Source organism: Eublepharis macularius, chromosome 17, assembly GCF_028583425.1.
Source record: "Eublepharis macularius isolate TG4126 chromosome 17, MPM_Emac_v1.0, whole genome shotgun sequence".
Taxonomy (NCBI): domain Eukaryota; kingdom Metazoa; phylum Chordata; class Lepidosauria; order Squamata; family Eublepharidae; genus Eublepharis; species Eublepharis macularius.
The window spans coordinates 38,265,830-38,289,448 of record NC_072806.1 but is presented as its reverse complement, the minus strand read 5'-3'; the positions used below and the strand labels follow the sequence as shown (position 1 = coordinate 38,289,448).

Below are 23,619 nucleotides of genomic sequence, written 5' to 3'. Positions count from 1 at the left end.
GGTCTGGAAACTGGATTTTTGTGTCTGCAAAAAAACCTTTTGAGAGAACCAAATTCTCTGAGTGCTGCGCTACATTGGCTGCTGTCCTAAGGATGAATAACACGGGGCTTACTCCTGAGTAGACCTGCCAAGGCATGCTTCTTTGGCAACGTTTGCACAGAAGGAGCCTTTTTAACTTGGGGGACGGGAAGGAAAGGAAGAACAGTATGCCACAGATTGGATAAGAGCTCAGATGGGGCTTGCATTCAGGTTCCCGTTCCTCTTGGTGAGTTTTCAGCCTTGTGCACATCGTGAAACATGGAAAAATATGATTCTCATCATACTGAAGTTGCTGTTGGTTGTAGAGGATTTCCTGAGCTCATGATGTAATGGGATGATGGAGCCTGTGGTGTATTGGTTAGAGTATTGGGCTAGGGGCTGAGAGATCCGGGTTCAAATCCCCCCATAGCTCTGAAGCTCTCTTTGTGTTCTTGGGCCTGTGACAGTACATTTTTTTTTTTTAATAAATTTTTTTATTTTTCATAACTACAAAACACTACAGACTATCACAAGGAAAGGGGAGAGGGAAGGGACAAAGGGGAGTGGAAAAAGAAAAGGGGGGGGATGAACTACAAACACTAAACACTACACTTCAATGTTTCCCTTCATACTGTCATAATACAAAAATAGCTCCATAGAATAATGATGGAGTGGTTAATCATACAGAGAATAAACATTTCAAAATCTGATTAAACTTTCCTCCCCCTTCTAGGTCCTGGACGCAGTTCTCTCTGTGCAACTGCTGTTGCGATGCTCTCCTCCTCCTCCCCCCCCTCCGGCTCCTCCTTTTCTTCTTTCTTGGTGCAGCAGAGTTCTGGGTTTTTATTCTCAAAATCCTTTAGTTGATCTTCTGATAATATCTTATAGGCCTGATCTTTATATCTGAACCATATTCCTTCCGGGAATAACCATTTGTACTTTATTCCATGGTCCCTCAGAAGAGCTGCAAACTTTTTATATTTAAAACGCCGTTTCCGGACTAGAAATGGAACGTCCTTCAAAATCTTGACTTTCAAACCCATAAAGTCCAAATCCGCATTATATGAGTTATATAGGATGGTGTCCCGAATCTTTTTAGATGAAAAGTCAATAATGATCTCACGAGGCAACTGTCGCTTTGTTGCATATTTTGAAGAAGCCCGACGGACCTCCAAAATGGCGCTTTTAACCTCTTCTTTAGTCGTCCTCGCGGGTGTCGCCAGTAGTTCCGAGACCAAATCCCACAGATCCTCATTTTCCTCCTCTTTCACGTTTTGGAGACGCAAAATTGTCTGCGTTCGTTCCACCTGTAGCCCGATCAGCTGGTTCTCCACCAACTTCAGCTCCTTTTTTGTAGCCTTCACAAGTGACGCACTTTCCAGAGCAGACTTTTCTGCCCCCCCCCCCCCCGCTGCTGCCTTAATGGTTTTCACCTCGCTTTCAATTAAGCCCACCCTTTGATCAGTTTCGTTCAGCTTGTCAACAAAGGGTTTTATGGCTTCCACCACCGCCCTGCGCACCAACTCTTCGAGCGACTCCCCCTTCAAGGTAGCCGAGATTGACTTACCGAGAGCGGGACTTTGCTTCTTTGCTGCCATTTGGGGGGGGGGGCGCCAACAAAATTCTGGAACTCAACGAAGGGGAAGAGCGAGTCTTCTTCAGATCAACCTCTCCTTCACAAACGCTTGTAGAACAGAAGGGATTCGCTTGTTTACAGGCTTCCGCCTGTTTCTTTTACTTGCCGTTTCTCGTTGCCCGGCGGCACTCGAGGCGCCGCGCACATCTGCCGGCCTCCATAGGGACAAACGGGCAATTTCCCCCCCGCATTGATTTCGGGGAGTTCTTCCCGCCGCGTCCCGGACCCTGGCTCCCTCCCTGGGAGTCCTGGGGGCTAATCCTTGCGGATCAGCCGCCCGGTCAGGGTGCCCGGTCGTTTCCTCCCGGACCAGCCGAGAGGAGCGTCCGGCATGGCTGAGAAAACGAAACCGAATCGGGCCTGTGACAGTACAGAGCTGTCTGAACAGACTGTATGGGCAAGCCTTGTGTCTCTTACTATGATATTCTTGCCTGCGGAGATCAAAGTAATTTGCTACTCAGTCAGTTATAAGGAGGCACCCAAAGGTCCTGATTTTTTTCTCTTGAAGTCCGTTTAGATTTTATTCCAAGACTTTAGAGGCGAGTGAGTGTCGGAAGGTACACTGGCAGGCACCGTAGTGGCCCAGGTGCCGCATTGGGGATCACAGAGATGGCAGCAGTTAGCAAAATAGACACTCTTCACTCGGCCCCTGGAGTCTGTTACTTACAGACAGGTGAAAACATGACCCTCCTCCTCTCTCTTATGTTCCCCCTTCTTCCCCATGTCACAAAAAGGGTGTATTAACTGCAGAAGTTCTTCCAGCTGCCATTCTAGAAGTGGCAACCCACCTGGGATGGAGCACTCATGTTGGATACCGCAGTGCTTTGTGGAGCACCTACCAAAAGGCTGCTGTGATGTGCAGACCTGCCCTCTGCACACACCTGCCACCCAACTTTCTTCCCCCATTACACGTGTTTGGCTTGGCAGAGGAGGTGGGCATGCACACTGCTCTCGTTGGTCAAACTTAAAAGGTGGGTCTGCCTCTAAAAGCTCCCCCTGGATGTCCGTTTGGAAAGAGACCCTCAGAGGCCCCTCGGGCTTGTCAGCGTGGCGTTGCTTCTATGAATCTCTTCCATGCAGCAGGGAAGGAAGTGCAGAAGAAAGGGGATCCCTTAGTTCCTGTGTTTGCTTGCCTAGCGTTGCTTGTCTGTTTTAAGGGTTATGCTGGGCTGCAGACTTGTAATTAAAAGTAGTGGCGTGCACAAGTCTTTTTTTATGCCATACATTTTCCCTGTAAACAGCTGTGGGCTTTTATGGAAAAGCTGTTTTTAAAGTTTGTGAGGACCTGTGCTTTTAGTTTAGGAGGCTCCCTTGCGATGTTTCTTGGTCTCCTTTAAGGAAGCTGCTGTTCAGGCCTTGGATGAAATCCCTGGGTGCTGCTTTGCCCCTGGTGATGCCGGCACTGTGGGAGCAGGATGCTGTCTGCAGGCAGGGGCAACGGGGTGGTGGCGGCTGCATGCTTCCCCGTCCATAGACCAGATTGTTCTCCTATTACGTGCCAGAGTAGGTGGAGCTTCCTGAAGACCCATGAGATTACTTTTGCAGCCACAACTAGGGGCTTTGAGCATTGCACAGTTGAGAGTCATTTTTGCAGAAAACCCAAAGTCACTTTGTGGCTAACCTTCTAAAAGTGTGGAGGTAACTGTGTTTAAAAGGAGCTAGTATTGGGCTAGCAGGATGGCATTCAAATCCCCACTGCTAGTAACAGACCACTTGCTGTGTCAACTTGACCTAACTTGCAAGACTTCCATTATGGTGAAATAAGAATTCCTTGCTCTGAACCGGTGAGCCTTTGAATATGGCTTCCCAGGGGACAGTCATAGGAAAGGCTTGCTTGCTCCTCTGGGCATCGTGTGCGCTTCCTGGAGGCATTAGGTTGAGCCTGGCTGGGAACAGGTGCTGGGCTAGAGGGACCATTTGGGTGGGCCTGCGGGGCCGCGGCTGCGTTCCTCCAGCCTCCCTCTGCTCTGGTTTTTAACGAGTGAATGGAGCCCACTGGCTCAAAGGAATTGGGCACTGGGGCTTGCCGTGAGGCATATCTATGGCTTAATTTGACTTCCTCCTGGTGGCTTTTTGGCCGAAAGCAGCCTTCCTCTCCAGCTTGAGGGCTGGTGGCTTCTTGGTGGAAGCGGACTCTGTAGGCGGGATCACAGACTGCCTCGCACTTCTTGCTTAAAACAACACGTCCATGAACTGCTCACCTGGACCTTTTCTGCCGTGCTTTGGACTTTCCCTCCAGTGAAAGGGAAGGATTTCCCCGGTCCTCCACGGAAAAGCTTGGTGCTATCTGAGTTTGCGTTGGGAATCTCAGCCCTGTGAGAGCAGACAGGGTCAGGGAGTGAAATCTCAACTTTGCCAAACTTCTAGCTGATCACTGGCTTTGTTCCATAGATTGCGATACACCGGTTGTCTTGAGCCTTGTTCCTGTGGGATTTTTAAGAAGTGGTACGTCTTAGGAAATGCAAACCATGGAATTTTACCAGTAATGTTTTAATGCACTCAAGTATTGATGCAGTAAAATTGGCATTCATGCGATTCAGGGCATAGTCACACGGTGCAGGTTGTGTGGCTCTGCTGTGGTGTAGCGGTTGGTGTTGGAGACCAGTACGGGAGATCCGAGACACCCAGGTGTGAATGGCCACCCTGCCCTGGAAACGCACTGGGTGACCTTTGGCCTGTGGCACACGCTTGGCCTGACATCTCACTAGGCGACTGTGAGGGTGAATGGAGTAGAGGAGACCAATCTAAGCACCTTTAGGCCCCCAGTGGGGGGGGTGGGGGGTATAAATGAAGAAAACAGGAATCTTTGGGTTCCTCCCAACAGATTTCTCGCGCTGCCCGTACTCTCACATCTCTCCTGATGAGTTCTCCCCACCCCTTTCCAGAAACTACACGTCTTCTGAACTGAGGAAGCGTTCACATCCTAACTTTGTCACAAATCTCACTGCATTACTTTGAGCTGGTCACACTCTCGCCTCCCAGGACTGTTCTGAAGATAAAACAGGGAGGACAAGGCTGTTAGCGGAAGGGCCAGTGGAACATGTAAATTTTAAAAACTGTGTTTATATGGAGTAGTTGATTGTTCCAGGTATGTCATATAATGTTCTCATAGGAGTTGTGTAAGTTGGGGCTAGCATAAATGTCTATTGCAGATGGGAGGATAATAAAATAATTTGCCTGAGGCAACCTAATAAAATTTGTGTCAGCAGTGGGATGCAAATCAGGGCCTATTGCAGCTGGTCTCTAAGTCACTTTACAACCCAGTTTTTTACTTTACTTTAATTGAATTTTTATACCGCCCATCTCCCGAAGGACTCAGGGCGGTATACAGCAAAAATAAAACATACAAATATAAAACAATAAGAATATAAAATATAATCATATTAAGTAATTTAACTCAGAACAGGACAACTCAATTAAAACACATTTAGGCCAGCCCCGCTTGTTGGAACACAATAGGTTTCAATCTTTCTGCCCTAGATCTCTATAGCCTTTGAAAACAGTAAGTGTGAGAGTTATGAAGGGCAGTTTCTCAGGTCCCACCTTTTAAAAGGCCCTGTCATGCCCTGTGACTGTCTCTAATCCTTACCAAGGAAAGCATCCTGAAAACAGGAGGTGGGTGGGGCAGCGGCAGCAGCTGTGGTCTCCTGTAACTTGAGCACTGTGAAAAACTGACCATTTGCGAGATAATGAAATAGTAGGTTTTGTGGCAATACTACTTGCCTAAGGGCCTCCTTTCACCTATAGATGTGAGGTTCCCAATCTGTTGCAAGGTAGTCTTTCAATCAGAAAAAGCAGCAATGCCTTCTGGGTATGTCTTTGTCAGACCTTACCAGTCAAGACACTTTGTGATAGGACACTAGTGAGTAGTATTTAATTATATGGTAGTCTTTTAACTGCAAGTTTTAATTTCAAGGAAGTTTTCTGCTGAAATTAACTTGGTTTTTAAACTGAGCTTCCGCAGCTGCTGGGTCAAGTCTCCTTTTGTGTGCTGTCCACCATTGGTTTTCCAACTTCATTTTCTGTGTTTGCTTTAATGCTGGAGTGCTTTATTTGTGTAATGCAGGTCAAAGTACATTTCTCAGGCACCGTTCTGTTCCCGAACAACACGGTTTTCAGGCACAGCTGTACAGTAGTTTTTCAAAATGTTGCAACCAAGCTGCTTGGTAGAAAAAAATAAAACTTCAGTTCTGCCATTTGCATCTTGAAGTGTTCACTTTTTCCACTGGTTTTGAGAGCTTTATTTCCTGCTGCATTCCCTGGGCCTTATCTTGGAATTATTTAACAAAAAAATACTGGTTTCAAGAGGTTTGATCCAGACTAGATGCAAGGACCTTCTGCTTGGCAAAGCATGTTTTCTCCCTCCTGTGGCAGTCCAAAAATGTCCCCTGAAATTCCAGACCCCCAACTCCACCCCGGAACAGGATGTCAAGGGTTGCTGTGGGAGGAGTTAGGTGGGAAAACCATGTTCTGCGTGCGGAAGTCCTTGTGCCTGCGTGGAGGGAGTGAAACGCTCATCCGGATCCATGCCAAAAATTACATATGGGCACTCAAAGCAGCTGTCTTGGCTTTATTTAGCCAGTATGGTCCAAGGGGTAGCATAGTGATTAATGCTCTAGGACCTGGTAGTCCTGGGTTCAAATCCCCACTCAGGCATGGCATTGGCTTGGGTCAGTTCTTAGTCTCAAAGGGTGGTTGTGTGCATAAAATAGAGATTATGTATGCCGCTCTGAACTTGCCAGTGGAAGGGTAGGAGGAAAATGTACTGAATTGATGTTCAACCCTGAACAAAGTGAAGCTAGGATTTTAACAAGTTACCTGTCTTGAGTGGGGGGGTGGGGCACGGAAAGCAGGGTTATAATGGAGCTAAACAAAGGAGGGAGAGATTTTGCTGGCAGCTGAGTGCTGTGGTGTGTGGCACTCTTTTCTCTGCCTAGAAATGGCCTTTTCTTGTATCAATGTTCGTGTCTGAAGGCAGCCACCCTAATCAGTGTTGCGCGCTTTCAAGCCTGTGGAAGTTTAAGGGCGGAAAGGGCATTCTGCTCTGCTCTGGAAGGAAGGCATCGGAAGAGTGCCCCTCTCCCCTGCAGGCTCCGGAGTTGGCAGGAGACCCCCTTCAAGGGCACACCAGCAACATGTCTGGCTTGGTGTCCTGATCTTCCAGAGCGTTTGAGGCAGCCCTGTGCCAGCCTAGCTGATCGGCAAAGGGTGGGTCTTTGAGATGGAAACGACATTGCCTCCCTTTTGCCTTAGCTTAACTCCGTACCTATCTCTTCTGGGATCTCCAGCTTCTGTTGGCTTATAAGGCAGCTCGGGTGTCCTTGGGCTATTTTTAACATGGAAAAATTCCCCAGCCCCCGTGACTTTAGTTTTTCATGCAACCGGGTCCCATCCAGAATGTCTTTCTGCCTGGTCAGTTGCGTTCCCTGACACTTTACTGCCCGTCTCTCTTTCTCCAGTAATACGCAACTATTATGTGATTGTAAAGAAAAGGGGGTGATTCAGAGGAGGGGGCGACATGGTGGCCATTGAGAATCCTGTGTCTCCTCAGCACACTCCCCTTCATACGCTTCCTTTGCTTCTGTTTTTGCCATTACTTGCCATTGTATTAGCAGGACTTGGCATGGACTGGAAGCTTGTCAAGCAGTATATGGCAAATGCTAGCCAAAGCCATTTACAATGTTATTCTCACAACAGCCTTTTGAGGCAGGTCACTCAGAAACTGCTCTAGGTTTGACCAGTGAACTTCCACGGCAGAGTGGGAATTTGAATGCTTTTTAGAAACACTCATTGATGCCAAGAGGCAAGAAAGTCACGGGCAGTGTTGCGGGGACTGATTTGGGGTGGTCCCTTAGGGAGGCAAGAACAGCAGGCTGCTTCGGCACTTCCCTTCCTCCCAGCACTGTTTCTGTTGGAAATTGAACTAATGTTGCCAGTCATGGGACGGGCCCTCTGCCAAGCTTGGGCCCTCGGCAGGTGCCCAGCCATGCAGATTCTAAACACCAGCCCCTATCCCGATTCTCTTCCTCGCAACACGAAAGTGGACGTGGTCTCCAGCAGGGGTGCCCAGGTAAATGTCTGCCCATTGATCAGACTGCTGGGGTCTCTGGGCTTGTCCAACACAGAGGGGTATGCCCCTCACGAGCTCTTTCAGACTTCACAATCAAGTCGGCATTTGCAGTTCAGTGGCTTGGCTGGCATGGAAGTTTTTGTGTTTTGGCTGAAGTCAAAATCAGCCGGCTTTTTCCCTTGTGGATCTTAAGCAGAATTGTTCTTTAGTCTCTCCTGAAAACATGACCCTGTTTATCATTTCTAGCCTTATATGGCCCTGTTTGCTGAAGGCTGAGCAGCCCTGCTTGGGCGCGGAGTTGTGCTTAGTGGTTCTGTTGCAATAAAGGAGGACTCGGCCCCCTCTTCGGGAAGCAGATAGGGGCAGGGCTGGAGGCTTTATATGCCATTGTATTAAGAGCATCTTCTGTCGTAATACACTTGGTCTCAGTGAAGTTGCTGGGTGGTAGATTGAGGACAGATGAAAGTACAGCACAGAATTAACCTGTGGAACCCACTGCTACAAGATACAGTGGTGGAGACTAGGTTAAACAAATCCATGGCATTAGGGCTAGGTTCTCTTAGCAGCAACACGTAAATAGATCATCTCTCTTGGTGCGGGGGAAGGCCTTGGTCTGTGTTCCCTGCTTGCATGCCTTCTGGAGGCCTCTGGTTGACCAGTCTGTGAAATGGGAATCTGCGCAGGATGTGCCATGGTCCAGCAGGATTTATCCGGCGGTGGTGGTTTCCATGGACGCATCATGTACGCATCATGCATGTTTATGCTGTAAGTTGGTATATAAAAATTGTATTGGAGATGAGTGATGAAATTAAAGAGAGTCGCTCTTAGGGAAAGAACTTGTTGTCCTCTGTTCTGTTGGCTGTTGGTGCTCAGAAACACAGACCGCCTAAGCTGCTTCACCAAAGGAAGTATCCCTAGACCTGAAGCTATTTCTGTGTGAAAGCTGAGAGGTGTTTGTGTGACACAGGCCTTGGTGATGTGGGAATCCTGAGCTGGAGAAGGGTTCCAGCCTAGCTTTCTCCCTGACTTACTAGTTTTCTGCTTGCATGGGAATGTTATGGAGGAAAATTCTATCATACTAGTCTCCGTGTGCCATGGTCCAGGTCTGGCACTGACCTCAGGAAACCTAGTGAGAGCCAGGCCTTGCATGTTGTGTTCTTAGTGTTGGTTTGTGTAACTTTGTTGCTTCTAAATGCTTAGTTTTGGGCAGCTATATACCACAAAACCTGTAAATTGCAGCCCATATAGCTCTTCAGAGAATGATAGGAAGCAAGATGTGGCCTAGGTGAGTAGCATTTGTTGGCCATAAGTTGCTAGTTCTCATTGCTGCAAGGATAAATGTAGAAGAATACAAGTAAGGGAAGTCCCCATGCGATGTCTTATTCAGACACCCCTCAGATCCAAGGAAGGTACTTCCGTGCCCACATGGTTTGGATCCTGTCCATATACTACCAAGCAATCTTGAAGCTTTCCTCCAACCTCAGTAGCTCTTAATTTTATTTATTTTTATTTATATTAAATTTATAACCTGCTTTCCCTGCAAGCGGGCTCAGAGCTGGAACATCAATCAGTAAAATCAGTTTTAAAATACATTAAGTACATAAGTGCATTTAAATACATTAAAAGCATAAAAACCAGTGCATAAAAATCTGTACAGGAGGCAGCAGTTCTTCACAACAGCCCATAAACCACGCCCAGCCTAGTGCATCCCTTGGGGTGGCTGATGGCATACATCATATTAGGCGAGTTGGCAGACGGTCAAGAGGGCTACATAAAATTGGAGGGAGGTTCCTTGGAGGATGGCTGGATCCACCCAGTGGCAATCAAAATCTGTACTCCCCACCCCCTGGCGGGGGGTGGGGTGGGGGGGTCCTAACATCACAGTGAGTTTTAGAGATATTCACTCTCATATGCTGGGCTTCCAGCATCTCCCCTTTTCCAAGGGAGAAGGGCTTGGGATTGTGCTGGTCTCTGCCCTTGGGGAAACCCAGCTCTTGCTGCTTTCTGGTGCTTGATAGATTTGTGAGGTCACAAAGTGGCTCATGAGTTGCCACTGGTGACACTTCTGAGCGCTGTTCCCCAATGTGGCACCAGCTCCCTGTCTCAAGAAACTGGGTGACAAGGCCTTTGCCCAGCGAGGCTTGTCGTCTGGTGGTTTCCAGCGGAGGTAGTAAATCTGGATTGCTGTGTACTCCTCTCCCTTCCCCACCCCTCCCTGGACAGTTGTACTAGGTGACTTGTTAAGATCATGAGCTCATAACTGTGTCTTTTAATGAATCCTTGCCTGCGAGGCCTTGCTGCATAATGTATGACCTGTCATTCTGGGGCATAGAGGGTGTCTTGGCTCTGTGGGGCTCTAAACGCTTGGCAGAGCAGGAAGAGCCGGCTTTGGGATTCAGGCACTGGCCTAATCGAGAGGTGCTGCCCAGGCTCACAGGTTGCCGGTCTTCATCACTTCATCAAATCTCTGAATTAGTACAAGGAATGTTATTGAGAAACTTGGATGGTGAGTTGAGCAGACTTCATACAGGTTCCTTTCAGAGCCGTTCTCACTCCTTCACCCCCATTACATTCCTCAGTTGTGCATGTCTCATCCCACCCCCCACCCCCCAAATTCATATTCGTCTCCCTACTTTGGAAAAGAATCTCAGGTAGTTCAAAAAGAATTGTTGCCACCACAGCAGAATAGCAGTGGATCAAAGTCACGCAGGTCCCTCTGAGCGCTCGCTGCAGAATTGGTGGTGTGGTGGCTATGATGGGATGGGTGAAATGAGAGGAGGCGGCTTCTGCCCTCTGCCAATTACGGCTGTCCACTCCCGCTCTCCCTGCTTTTTCTTTGTTGAAACCCAAGTGGCTTACAGTCAGGAAGGCACAAGATGTGATAAACTGGTTGATAGCATGCAAGCTTTGTCTTCCCTAAAGCGCTCTCATTTGGCCCCCTACAAGAACAATGCACTTAATGGTGAAGCAAGTATAAACCACTTTTCACAGCTGATTCGATGATAGACAAGACACAGATAAAAATGAACAACAAAGATTTACTTGCAGAAAATAAGGTGTGTAAAAGGATAAACATCTGTGTAGTACGTTTGTATAGAATGTACAGCTGGCTCTCAGCTTCATTCCCCAGGAGTTATAAATTGTCCTAATAGTTGAAACTGAGCCTCAGTTAATACAGACACTGAAGGGAGATTTGATCTCCTTTCCCCAGACAGGTTATCTCGAAGGTGTAGTTTTACCATTTCACCTCACAGTTTCTGGTTCACAGAAGCTGCCCAAGTTGATTTGGTACTTCTGGCTTTCATTTATCACCTACAAATAAGTTTTCTTCCCTAAGCCTGCCTAAAATCCAAATAAAAATTGTGGCTAAACTGCCACTCTTATCGAGAGCCACGATAGCCCCTATCTGATGAAAAAGTTTCTCTGTTCCAAATCTTAAACTGAGTGGGGCTCACCCCCTCCCATCCAATGGCGTGGCTGGCAAACATCTGGATTTTCATGAGGCCAAAATTGCAAGGATTGGTTCAGAATATGCATGTGCATTGAGGAAATTTCCATCTCAGTTTTGGATCTGGGTCATCTGAACGAACTCCGTTCCGTTCTTGCTTTGTTCCAGGCAAGCTGTTGCTGTCTCAGCTCTAACCGGTTTGTTTTTTCCGCTTTCATGAGTTTTGGCCTGTGGCGTGTGTGCCTGGCCAGGGGTGTCGGCTGTACAGTCCCCACCAGAGTTGATGTGGGTGGATCTGACCGAACTCAGTCCTCGGCTCTGATCTTTGAATGCCAGAACTGAAAAGCCGGGAAAGAGCACTGTGGAGCACTTCTCAGACTTCAAAATTGAGCAGAGTGTTCCCATAAAGGCTTTAATCTCAGCATCAGATTTTTTTGGTCACATTGGAGAGACCTGCGGAAACTGACTGGCGTTTAACTCGATGCCCTCTGCCTCTGAACAGCTGCTGTTCTTCGAAATTTGCCATGTTTCCAACCAGAGTAGACCATGCATACCCCATTGCCCTGATCCTTTGTTTGGACCTCTTGTCTTGACAGTGGGCCATAATGCTGTACTGCTGTACTGGTACAGAAATGTTGGGGAGGGGGGTTGCTGTGCCGTCACCACAGGGATGAGTGCTGTGTTTCACTCCTCTCCCCCTACCCCAGGGATTCTTTCCTAAAACAGTCCACCGTGATGAGATTGGGAGCAGCGGTGGGGGGTCCTGTGGTTTTGTTAATGGGATGTTGGGGGAATGAAGGGTGACCCTCTTTTCTCCATTTTTTAATCAGTAAAGGTGGGAGGCTGAGCGGGTAACTATTAACCCAGATTTGAATGATGGAGAACTGAAGCCAAAGCTAGTCTCAAATGAAGGGAGTCCAGTCTTTAACTAGACCGGTCCATGTAGAATACTGATCTGAAAAGACTTGAGTGTCTACATGGATCCATGCATTAGTGCATACGCAGCCCTATTATCTCTGCTCATTTAACACAGGGTTAACAGTTTTAATCAGGGCCCAGAAAAGAAGTCGTCGTCTTTTCTAGGCAAGGTGAAGCGTCTCCTGGTGCTTCTTGACCCATTATCTTAGGTTGACATCTTCAATCACAGTTGGCAAGTTGCTGTGGCACCTAAGCAAAGGACAGCCACAGAAGGCTACAGAGTGGGCAGCCTGGCCCCCACAGGCCTGTGTTGTCCTCAGTGCAGCTCTCCTGTAATAATGCTTTGTTATTAACAATTTTCATCGTAATGTGCATTACATGAGTCTTTGTGGCAGTCAGGAACTCAGAGGTTGCAAGAGATCCCTTTCTCCCCAAACCTGCATGTACACAGCTGCGTGGATGTGGATTGCTGACCTTATCTTGCATTGTGCATAAAAGCACATAGAAAGAGATGGGCGAGGTGAAGCCGACCTCCCGCTGCTCAAAGTAAGTCTGTTGTGAATTGATCCTTATGAGGATGAGCCACTCAGAGCCAATGCCATTGCCCAAAGACACAATGCGCTCATACACAATGTACACATTCCCCTTCCCACCAACGAGATCCAATTGGCTGGTTGCCAGTAAGGAAAACAGTTACAGATGATGCATTGGTCCAGTGCCTGCCTGCACTGCTGCTGCATGGTAAGACTGAACTGAGACACACGAACTTTTTGGTGAGAGGGAGTCATTACAGCTTTGTTTCCTGAGTTTGTTTTGCCGTTCCAGAAGTTGTTTTAACTAACTGAACCAGTGATTCTTCAGGAGTATTTCTGGCTCGTTTGTTTCATTTTGTACATCCCTAGTCCGGAGGCCTGGAGGATCGGTGGGACTTCGGAGATTATTGGCATGGAGTCCTATACTGCTCATATACATGATCACAACTGGTCACAACCTTGAGACAGATTTTTTTTTTACTGTGATTTGAGGCCTTGTTACTGAGGCTGAGTGACCATAGTCATGTCTACAGCTACATCCTAGACCTGATTCTTCCATCACACAAAACGAGCTCCCTCCATGTTGACAATCGGCTTGCCAGTCAAAAGGTCTGTAGCATAGCATGCTCGTTTTCCATGTTAAGGGTGTATCTTTTTTTGTCACGTGACCACTTCTCCAATCAATCAAAAGTGGTCCAGTCCAACCCCAGTTTCTCAAGTTGGAGAGAACAAGGATTCAGAATTTGTATCCCAGGATGGAACTTCCAACATTCAGTGTCTCCAAGGACAGCGTCTTGCTTGGCAAAGTCTGCTGCCATAAACTGTAGGCAAGCTCTTCCGTGAACGGGCAGCTGTTTTATCTCTCCCCCCGCCCCCCCCCCCCTGCATTCCACCCACAGGGCCTGCCCGTTCTCCTCTGTTAAGGAAAGGAATGCCGGCCTTGTCTTTTTATAACTCCAACGGAGACTCCATACAAACAGCCTGACTGGCAGTGTTGTGTTGAAGTGCCTAAATTTGTAGCTGTATTGCTCTTGAGAAGGATGTGTGAAACATTCCTGCAAACATCTGTCTTGCTAAAAAAAAAAAAAATGAGCCTGCTAAAACAAATAGATAATTTCAGAAGAGAAGATTTTTCTAAATTGATTTTAGATATTAACTTATGTGTAGCAAGCTGACTAGCTATTGTGCATAGTGCTGGACTGTTCCATATCAGTTTTAGTTGCACATCTTTTGTGTGAAGTCTAGAGACTGAAAATGTTGAAGCTATGAAAAAAATGTTTTTTTTTCAGTAGCGGAAACCGAGAAATATTGGAGTGGGAGAAATATATGCAATTATTATATAAAATATACAATTATAAAATATAATAAAAATACATATTTTTATTATTTATATTCCGCCTTTCTCACTGAGACTCAAGGTGGATTACATAGTGTGAAATCAGTACAATTAGAGGCAAGGACAAGGGCAGGCATTTCCACACAGTGTCAAGAACATTTCCACAAATGTCATAGGGTAAACGAATACAGTTTCAAGAATATAAGTTTACAAAGGTACAGTATTAGCAAGGATCCAGTATGAGGTTGAGGAATTGCTGAAACAGTAATCAATTCTAGGACTTACATTGAACAACGTAAAGCACAGGTAGGATATAGGAGTATATATTTAAAGCAACAGATAATATGTAAGGTAACATAATGGTGAAATCTGTGGTTTCTAACTCTCTAGCAAAACCTCTGGGATCCCTTTCCTACAATACCACCCTCTTAGCTGAGAAAAAAGGCCTTTTTGAATAATTCAGTTTTGCATTGTTTGCAGAAAGCCAGGTGGGCAGGGGCTCTCCTGTCCTCCTCCATAGAGTAGGGGCCACCACAGAGAAAGCCCATGTACGGGCTGCTGTTGATTTTGCCCATGTACAGGCCGGCCCATGCAAGAGAACCTGTTCATCTTTATAACTTAATCAGTTGATCCAGAGTAAAAATCTCTGGCGGCCCACTGCAGCGTGAGGCAGTGGACCCTGCCTCAGCTGGGCAGAGAGAAGGCGGGTGAACCTGCTTTCTCCATGCCCAGGTGATCCACGGGCAAGGGGGCCCCTGCTGCTGCGCCGGGCGGCCCGGCCAGCTGCGGTATGGCCAGCTGCTAGGTGGCCCGGCCCAGCAGCCCCCTGTGGTGCGAGCAGGCTGGCCGGTGCCCGCTGCTAGGACCTGTTGTATTAAATCATAACGGGCTCTAGCGCAACAATAAAATTAACAGATCTCAGTGGACGGAGTGGAACATGAGTAGACCTTAATGCGCTCTATTAAGAAAGAGGGACCAGACAGGAGGCCTCCAAAAGAGTCCCAAGATTCACATGGGAGGAGCAGTCCCAATAATTAGTACAAGTTTAAAAGTATTCATTCACCAGTTCTAATCTTGGCATGAGGACGTGTGGAAAGTCCAGCCTCACCTCAACTAAATGCATGGCTGTCATAACTAAACTGAGGTTAGCCTATAGCAGGGTTGCAGAATTGGTGACTATAGACACCCCCCGGGGGGGGGTCTATATTTCTTAACAGGATAGTTGTGGTCCTTTAGACAGAACAGAGGTGGCATTTTATATTCCCTGAGGCTGCAGCACCTTGTCAGCTGTGGCCTGTGGCTGCATAACAAGAACACCTACGTCTCTTGTTAGCCAGCCCGTCAGCTGTAATGGTTGACTGTAGGCTGCCTTGCTTCTCGCAACACGAGTTTTTTTTTCTCTTTTTAAAAAAAAAGAACTGGGTGAAACTTGGACTAGCTGGTGAAGCCTCTTTTGCTGACCACAGTCCATAAGATCTCCTGGAGGATGGTCCATGACTGAATGATGCCCGTTGTCCATACATCTGGACCATAAACTAGATTGTAGCATTCTTTTATTTTATATATATATATATATATAAGAAGTACAAGAACAGTCAACACTATACATAGATATACATAGAAACCAAATAGTTAACATCTAACTAGGCAATCTGAATGATTATATATACAAAGATATGTCACCGACACCATAGAGATTTATGCGGATTGATTGATTGAGATTGCAGCATTCTTTACAAACAGTTTGGGGCCCAGATTCGTAAGGGGAAGTGTAAAGGCCTGGGGGTGAAAAAAAATTGGGTGAGACTTCTTTCAGTATTTCCTATGGAAAAACTGGGATATGTTGGAATACTACTAACATTTCCATGAAAATGTTGCTTTTTCCCCTTTTTCTTTTTTTTTTTGGAATGGGTAAAATACTTTAAGAGCCAGTTTGGTGTAGTGGTTAAGAGCAACGGGACTCTAATCTGGAGAACAGGGTTTGATTCCCCACTCCTCCACTTGAAGCCAGCTGGGTGGCCTTGGGTGAGTCACAGCCAGTGCTTTTTTTCTGTGAAAAGAGGTGGTACCACATGCGCACGTGCAAAGTGCATGCACATTCCTGGGACCATACAATGACATCACTTTGGGTCAGCTGGAACAAGGGAGGAGTTTTTTAAAGTTTAAATTGCCCTCAGCGAAAATGGTCACATGGCCGGTGGCCCCACCCCCTGATCTCCAAACAGAGGGGAGTTTAGATTGTCCTCTGCGCCACTGGTGCGGAGGGCAATCTAAACTCCCCCCTGTTTGGAGATTTGGAGGTGGGGCCACCGGCCATGTGACCATTTTCAAGAGGTGCCGGAACTCTGTTCCACTGCGTTCCTGCTGAAAAAAAGGCCTGATCACAGCTCTCTGGAGCTCTCTCAGCCCAACCCACCTCACAGGGTGTTTGTTGTGGGGATAATAATGACATACTTTGTAAACCACTCTGAGTGGGTGTTAAGTCATCCTGAAGGGCAGTATATAAATCAAATGTTATTACTATGTTGTTATTTAAGGCAAAGTTTTACCTGTTCCGAGTGGTGCGTGAGTCTCTGGTGGGGGCGACCTTCTAGGGTCTCAAGCAGAGCTTGTATCCTGCTCTTTGGCCAAAAGGCACTCAAATACTGAAATAAAATACAAACCGACACAAACGGTGAACCAGTTACTGTAGTTACTTGGAGATCGTCTGGGAGTGGCCTTACCCTGTCTCTGTCGCAAGGCAGCCGGACTTGTGTGCCCAGCTTTTTCCAGAGCTCATCAGGGGTGGCCCCCTTGTTCTTCTCAAGGAGCTTCAACTCTGCAAATGCCAGCTTGGTTTATCTTGTGCTGGGCACAGCTAGCTTCCAAGGAGAGAGACTCGTGGTGTCGCTGAGCCACCTCCTGGAGCATTGCTAGTGCTGGCACTGAGCTCTGGCAAGAGAGCTGCTCTGGGGATGGGACTTGGGGGCCAGAGGGGTAGCAAGTTCCTTGACCTCCTAACCACTACTGGATAATATGTTGGGATGCTGAAGTTATTCAGCATAATAGTTGGGACTCTTTGGTGGTGGTGATGTTGGGTGGAGAAGGAAGTGAAACCATTTTCTATGTGCAGCTTGGCTGCTTTTGTGTTCCAAGATGTCAAATTCAGCAAGTTCACACAGCCATTTGTAATCATAGCAGCATGAGAGCTTTGCTCTGTGCAATGATTTAGTGGTCATCTGCCACACATCTTGTATTTCCTGTCATTGGACCAGGACACTTCAGTAGGGGTGCACAACTGAAACAATTACATGGGCTAGAATCAACCTTGATTGCAACTAAGCAGGCCTCAAAGTGAAAATATAGCATCAAGAATTGCCCCCCCCCTTAATTTTCAGGGCTTGGCATACCAACAATTTGGCAGCACATAAAGCTTAAATGAGTTGAAGATTGCAGCCTCCTTCCACACAAGCTGCAGTGTCATGCAGCCTCATTTTGTCTCGGGGTCGTGCTGGGAAGGAAGCAAAGGTTTAAAGGTTTTACTATGCAAAGGTGGATGTCCACATGGTTTTACTATGCAAAATCTGCCTGCTTTTTGTTAGCCTTTTAAAGGAAAAACGTGTCAAGTGTCTGAGCCTCTTAAGAACTCTTAAGAACTGATGCCCATCTCATGGGGTGCCATTTCATTGCCACCCAGTGCCCTGATACTACTGACCTGGCTTCTGGTCAGGGCTGTTCTGTTTAGAGGGGCATGGAGTCCAGCGATGCTTTTAGTCACTAAACTCATGGAGGGAGTTTTGGGGTGCCGCTCATTTACCTATTTATGTTATTTCTCCCTGAGTCTCAAAGTGGATTACACATACGATCAATGGCTCTGACATTCAATAACACTGCAATCGGGTATGGATTACAGAAATCTGAATGCAAACAGAGATCCAATACAGAGCTGAGACAATGCCAAAACATAGGATAAGCAATTAGACATGGCCTGTTAAATGATGCAGAAGTTACCTGGTCGCTACCTGCTACTCAGTAGTATAGTCCTCAGCTGTGTCCCTTAACCAAATACCACTTAACTATATGAAATCACTCTTCTAAAAGCCGTTCTCTCTCTTAGTTCATCAGTGTTCTGCCGATGACTGTCCTGTGGCTAACACCTGCGCTGCTGGGCCCCACCATGGAAAAGTGACCCCCCCCCCAATGTGGCTAAACAGGCTCCCGGATCTATAGCCTGAGTCCCTTAAAGCAGGTCTTGAGACCAAGGGTCCCCAGGACAATTTGCAAAATACTCAATAAAAAACAACAAAATAAAAGTGAAGTCCCATATAAAAGGCAATGTGATAGCATTGCCTGCACTTGACTCCCATTTCCTCCTAGCATCATCTGACTGACCACCTTTCTTTTGAATGTTTGCTTGTTCATAGCCCACTTCTCTCTCCAGTCGTATGCCATTCTTCTGTCTTCCATTTTGCCCTCCTGAGGTAGGCTAGTCTGAAGGTGACTAGCCAAGGTCACCCAGGGAGCTTTCGTGGCATGGTGGGGATTTGAACCCGGGTCTCCCAGGTGCTGGTCCAGCAATCTAACCCAAGTGCTCCCTTGGAATTTTGAGAGGGGGACGCAGAGTCAAACCTGGAATGGCTTCTGGAAGAGGCAGGGGCAAACACAGGACCCTCCTCCCTGCTTTGCTTGAGAATTACAGAGGGAGAGTAGGAAGGAAAGACTTGGGTAGTGGTGGTAGAACAGGAAAGAGAACCACAGTGCCAGACACTTGCCTGCTCTCATATTCCAGTGGCGGTGGCTAATATTGCAGCCGTGGGAGATCCTTTCTTTTGCAGGAGACCAGCATATATGAAGCCGTGCCTTACAGTGGCCCCACCCACTTTCAGGAAAGATTGGAGAATGCCATGGGAAGTGCAGGTGGACTCTATGGTGCCTCTGCGTGCCGCACTAGAGAGCCCTGCTCCAACCACTACACAGTGCTGTCTGACTTGGCCCTGTAGAAAAGACAGATTAAGAACTAGCTCATGTGCTCATCAAGGTAGCAAGAATCAGGACATCCGTTGAAGTGAGTTTAAATTCTGCGCCCGTTAGAATCTCTAAACTTTTGGAGAACTGAATTCTTAGTGAAAGCAATCTAAAAATGATTTGGAATGGCGCTAGCGAAGCGCTTCAAACAGTGAAAAACCTTTACATGATTTGCTTTGTTTTGCCTCCTAGGTATAATTGCTGAGGATACTCAAAATGGCTCTGCGCTTCCGCACCTTACTACCTTTTGCCATACCCGGAGTGCTGGCGCTCATTGGATGGTGGTGGCTCTCGTCGCGTAAAAAAGAACGTGCCAGCAATCATGAGAGACCAGACTTGGACAGCTTGGAAGCGTGCAGGGTGGGCTCTCCCAAGAGGGAGCCTGGCTGTAGGGAACATCCCGGACCTCGTGCCCGAGAAGGCGCGCCATCAGACAGCACGCTCGCTCTGCCTTCAGAAACGGCGTGTTCTGCCGAAGGACTGACTTGCACACTTTCACCACCCCTGAGGGCGTCCCCGTCAGAGCAGAGTGCCCAGAGCTTTAATTCCTCAGGAGACCCTCCTGCCCCTGCTGGAACGACCCCTGAATCCCACATGCCTCAGGACGACAGTAAAAAACTGGATAGCGTGGTGGTGCCCCAGGGTGTGTTTGGGTTCCCTGCACAAGAGCCTTTTCTTACCGCACAAATGACCAGTGACTCCCTCGGCGCTGACATTACTGCTGGGGGCCGGCCGGATTCTAGTCAGGTTGCAGACCAGGTGCCGTTGGTGGCTTCCTCGGTGGAATCCCCCCGTCCGGAAGAGTTATTGGGGGATAGCTCAGAGAAAAAGAGGACTGGAGGTGTAAGTTTGGACGAAGAGGAAGTTGAGAAAATTGAGCAGGTAGCCATCCATATAATTTCACAGGTCATCTTGGCCGCCACTGAGGAAGTGCTTTCCAGTTCAGTTAGTAACATGACTGACAGGCTTTGTCAGATGGCAGCCAGCCACATTGACAAACCGCTGGAAAAGGTGCCCTCCGGAGCTGTTCATCCGGCAGAATCCACCAAGGGCAATGACTGCGTCTCTGAGAAGGCAACAGTGGGATCTCCTCCCCCACCAGAAGAGAGAACCCACTGCCACGCAACGTTCTCAAGCCACTTGACACATGGCGTCTTGGCCAACCTGAATTGCAGCCAGCCCAGGGACTCCAGACATGTCCAGCAGCCTGCTGGTGAGCCAACCACAGTTGCAAACCACAAGGAGTTTAAAGATGTTCATGTTGTGACAGAAGATTCTGACTGCAGCGCATGCACCTCAGAAGATGCGGTGAGCACGGAAGACCTTTTGAAAAATGGCTCTTCTCCCATTTCTCGGCAACGCCTGGATTCGTTGACTGTGTCCGCAGTCAAAGACTCGGAGCAGAATTCTGCACTCAGCAAGAGACCTCCGTCCCCCATGCCGTCTGAGAATAAGGTGTCGTATAGCAACGGAGTACTGCGGGAGGACAGCTTGGACCTGCACCATGAGCAGCCGTGGCCGACAGAAGTGGACGCTGATCACTCTGGAGGTAAGGGCCTCTTTCCAGCTCCTGCATCTGTCTGCTTTTCTCAGCAGAGCAAGTTGGGTTGGACTCCTGGTGGTCTTACAGCTCTTAACGCAGCTCTTCCAGCTCGTACGGTGGAGATGCACGTGGGAGCTGTGGGTCTTCCATCCAACGGGCATCTCTGCCATTTGTTAAAGGCCTAGAGCTGCTTGTGATGGTTTCTACTGTGCGTTTTGTATAATTAAGTACTTGGTGGGGGAACGGTGAAACACTTGGACTCACTCAGTGAGCATTTTCTAGACATTCTGGAGGTGAGCAACATGACACGGGGATGCAGTTTTCAGTGTTTTAATGCAAAGCTTAATACTTTGATCATTGAGCCTTCTAGATCATTGTGGTCTGACTGGTAGTGGCTGTCCTGTGCACCCGAGATCCTTTAATGATAGATGCCAGAGCTTCAGTGTACAACGCAAGAAGCTATGGTTGTTGTGCATTTTCCGGGCTGTATAGCCGTGGTCTTGGCATTGTAGTTCCTGACGTTTCGCCAGCACCTGTGACTGGCATCTTGAGAGGTGTAGCACCAAAAGATCTCTCAGTGTCACAGTGAGAGATGTGACACTGAGAGATCTCTGAAGATGCCAGTCACAGCTGCTGGCGAAACGTCAGGAACTACAATGCCAAGACCACGGCGATACAGCCTGGAAAACCCACAACAACCATCGTTCTCCAGCCCTGAAAGCCTTCGACAATACAAAGCAGGAAGCTCTTCCCCTGAACTTACTGACTCCTCCCCATTTCTGTGCCTTAGTTGTGTTGTGTAGTGTGAACCATTTGTGCACAGTTCACTGCGTCCTCCTTTGGCCTCCAGACAATGCTGGCATCTGTCCAACATGTTCCAAAGTGGAGTTCTGAAAAAATAGCTCAGCAATACAGCACCAGTCAGTCTTGCTTATTCTTCAAGCCTGACCTGAAGCTCCTCTCTCACATGTGAAAGAGAGGCGGAGAAGCCCGAGTCCTGCTTGCCGTCTCTTGCCTCCGCCATGAACTCACAGGGGCCGCCTCGGGCAAGCTGATAAGTCTCTGCAGCAGTGAGATCAGGTCCTGACCTACTTGGTGGTGGTGTTCTTGGAAGGGCTTCTGCAACTGTGTGTGTACCAATGAGCTCTCCCAGCTGTGAAGTTGCGGCTGTTGAGCTTTTTCAAAGCTTGGCAGATGTGCACCTATTCTGCAAAGCCCTCTGAACCGAGAAGTGAAGTCAGACTAAGAAGCAGCCCGCCTTCTGCGTAGTATTTGAGTCCCTTGAGGGTTTTTTTTGCACAGGAGGGACAAGGTGCGGCCTCACCAATGAACTGCTGCAAAACCAGTTTGTAGTTTCTACTTCTGCATCGCCTGCAGACGGCTTCTGTCTAAAACCATGGCTGCTGATGTTGCGCTTGGCCTCCCGTTGCTCAAATGGAGCCACCCAGTGGGATCTCTGGAAGATGCCAGATCTGTTTGCTGAGGCAGAGAAGTGTTGTCAGTTACTCCTGTGCCAAAATGTCCAAATATTCCAAGCTCTCAGTTTGGAATGTGAGAAATTTTGCATGCAGCAGTTCAGCCGACAGAATGTGCCTGCCGTGAGTGCCCCGGCTGTCTCTTATGGATGCCTGGGTGGGCCCGGAAGCTTGAGCATCCTTAACTGGCTCCAGATGTGGGGGGGGGGGGCTTTAAATTGCCACACGTGGCTGCTCTGAATGCTGTGAGCTCAGTGGCATTAGCGTGGGGTCCCTTTCACTTAGCCAAATTGAGGCAGGGTTGAGGGAGGTGGCTCACACCGAGCTTCACATTACTTGAGTATCCAGTGGTTATGGGCTGCTCTCCCTGTGCAGCAGAACAAGTTAGAATGGACTGTACCACTTTGAACTTGAATGAAGCGTTTTATCTTCCCCCTCCCTTACATTCATCCCTGTAAGTGGGATGACTAACACAGCACTAGAATCTTCCCTCCTAATGTGCTAATTTGCAGGGAATCTTGACACGGTTGGGGGGGGTGCTTTAACCCTGTGATTTTTCCCACCTGCAGTCTGTAGTGGTACAGCCTAGCACCACGTTTGGAGGCAAGCACAGCAGACTTGAGTGTGGTAGACGCTGTCGATGCAGCTCCCCACCTTATTGGGGGGGAGTCTCATTGTCGAGCAAGGCCACTCTTCCTCCAGGCTGCCTGCACACACTGTTAACCCCTGCATGGTAGAGCCCGTGCTTTGCATGCTGAAGCCCGCTGGGCTCCTTCTCCAGCTTTTTTCTCAGGAACAGGTGTTTAGAAAGCCTTACCCCCCTGCCCGAGGCTCCCTGCCTTGATGACCCAGTATTTTCCAGCCCTGGGCTCCGAGGTTCCTCGCCCTCAGTCAACTTGCGTAAGAGGCGGGCAAAGCTGCGCTCTGCGGACTGAGGGTCTGACTCAGGTGGCGAGCAGATACCCGATGGAGCCAGGCATGCCTAAGCAGAGGTGGCAGCCCCGTTTTCATCTAGTTTGGCTCTTGGGCCTTCAGTGACTCGGCCAGGTGTTTTTCCCAGCCCTGGCTAGAAAGGTGAACCAAGGGACTCTTTAATCTGCGCATGGAGACCCTGTCCTGACCCGTCTGAGAACACGTTTTTGGATTCAACCCCGTTGCTGTGATCACCGGGTACAGCAAGGGTTTTTCGTTCATTTTATTTATTTCACTTATATCTACTCTTTCTCCCCAGTGGGAACCCAAGGGGCCTTACAACATTTTATCCCTTCTTCAGTTTATCCTTACAACAACCTTGTGAGGTAGGTTAGGCTGTGTGTGTAACTGGCCCAAGGTCACCCAGAAAGGTTCTATGGCAGCGTGGAGATTTGAACGTGGGTCTTCCCAGATCCTAATTCAACCATTGCCCCATTCTGGTTTTCCCATTCAGAATCTGGAAATTAAACTCAGATCCATCCAAGAACATTTTACTCCATTTTCTCTGCGTAGTGATCCTGTGAGTGGGGTTGCCGGGTCTCTATACTCTCCCACTGGGGAGGGGGGGGCATGCTGGCAGCGAGGTCCTCTTTGCATGTGTTCTGGCACCTGCATGATGACGTCACCTCCAGAAGTGACATCGTCCCACTGGCCACGGGAGCACTC

The 23,619-nt window shown here is 48.1% G+C and overlaps 1 protein-coding gene across 1 annotated transcript in view; it reads left to right on the top strand.

Moving 5' to 3' along the window:
• The window catches only part of AKAP1 (A-kinase anchoring protein 1), a 53,736-nt gene that overhangs the window by 4,048 nt on the left and 26,069 nt on the right, over positions 1 to 23,619 (top strand). Inside the window, exon 2 of the mRNA XM_055001105.1 lies at positions 19,156 to 20,512. Within this exon, the coding sequence (XP_054857080.1) occupies positions 19,180 to 20,512 (1,333 nt within the window). The 5' untranslated portion in view covers positions 19,156 to 19,179. The remainder of the gene's footprint in view (positions 1 to 19,155; positions 20,513 to 23,619) is intronic.